The sequence below is a fragment of the Manacus vitellinus genome, unplaced genomic scaffold (genome assembly GCF_001715985.3).
Source record: "Manacus vitellinus isolate BGI_N305 unplaced genomic scaffold, ASM171598v3 scaffold_115_pilon, whole genome shotgun sequence".
Lineage (NCBI taxonomy): Eukaryota > Metazoa > Chordata > Aves > Passeriformes > Pipridae > Manacus > Manacus vitellinus.
In genome coordinates this window covers 113,546-114,156 of record NW_021938866.1, presented here as the reverse complement: position 1 = coordinate 114,156, position 611 = coordinate 113,546, and the positions used below count along the sequence as shown (strand labels likewise).

At 58.4% G+C, this 611-nt stretch overlaps 1 protein-coding gene across 1 annotated transcript in view; it reads left to right on the top strand.

Annotated features, from left to right (window-relative positions):
* Nucleotides 1-293: 293 nt before the first annotated feature.
* Nucleotides 294-611, top strand: part of ST8SIA3 (ST8 alpha-N-acetyl-neuraminide alpha-2,8-sialyltransferase 3) — a 4,250-nt gene continuing 3,932 nt past the window's right edge. The window contains exon 1 of the mRNA XM_029965697.1: nt 294-484. Within this exon, the coding sequence (XP_029821557.1) occupies nt 294-484 (191 nt within the window). The remainder of the gene's footprint in view (nt 485-611) is intronic.

The window sequence follows — 611 nt, the reverse complement described above, 5'->3', positions numbered from 1 at the left end:
TCCACCAAAGCTACAGGCATCCCACAGGAGCGGGATACAGACCTGGGGCCATGCTCGGGTCGAACTCCCACTGCAGGCTGGAGAAGCACCGCTGTGACACAAACCCCAGCCCTGCAAGCTGCTCGTGTTCCTGCTCTTCAAAGGGAGCCTGCTGCATGGAGAGCGTGTAGGATATAGCCCAGAGCAAGGACGGGGCTACAAAGACAAGATTTATTATTTATAAGGCACTTCAGTGAACTCGGGGCCGGGAGGCAGAGCGGGCTGGGGGGGGGGCAAAGCTTTGTGAGGGAAAAATGGAGTTGGAAAGGACGCCGAGAGCAGAGCAGCACGCAGAAGTCATGTTCATGAGGGACATTCCTCGGCTCAGAAGTCAGGCTCTCTTGGAGTTCGTGTGGAATTTGCTGTGTGATTTAGGGGCCGGTTTAATGAACCTGGCCCCGGACACGGGGCTTTTAAAGAACGAGGGTCTGCCGAGCCAGCACTGGTTCTGCACTGCCCAGCACGGGGTCCTGCAGCCCTGCATGTGCCATGGTGTCACAGGGAAATGTGTCACAGGGGGCTGGGGACATCGAGCACCCACCCGGACCCAGTCACAGTGTCCCCAGCAGCCC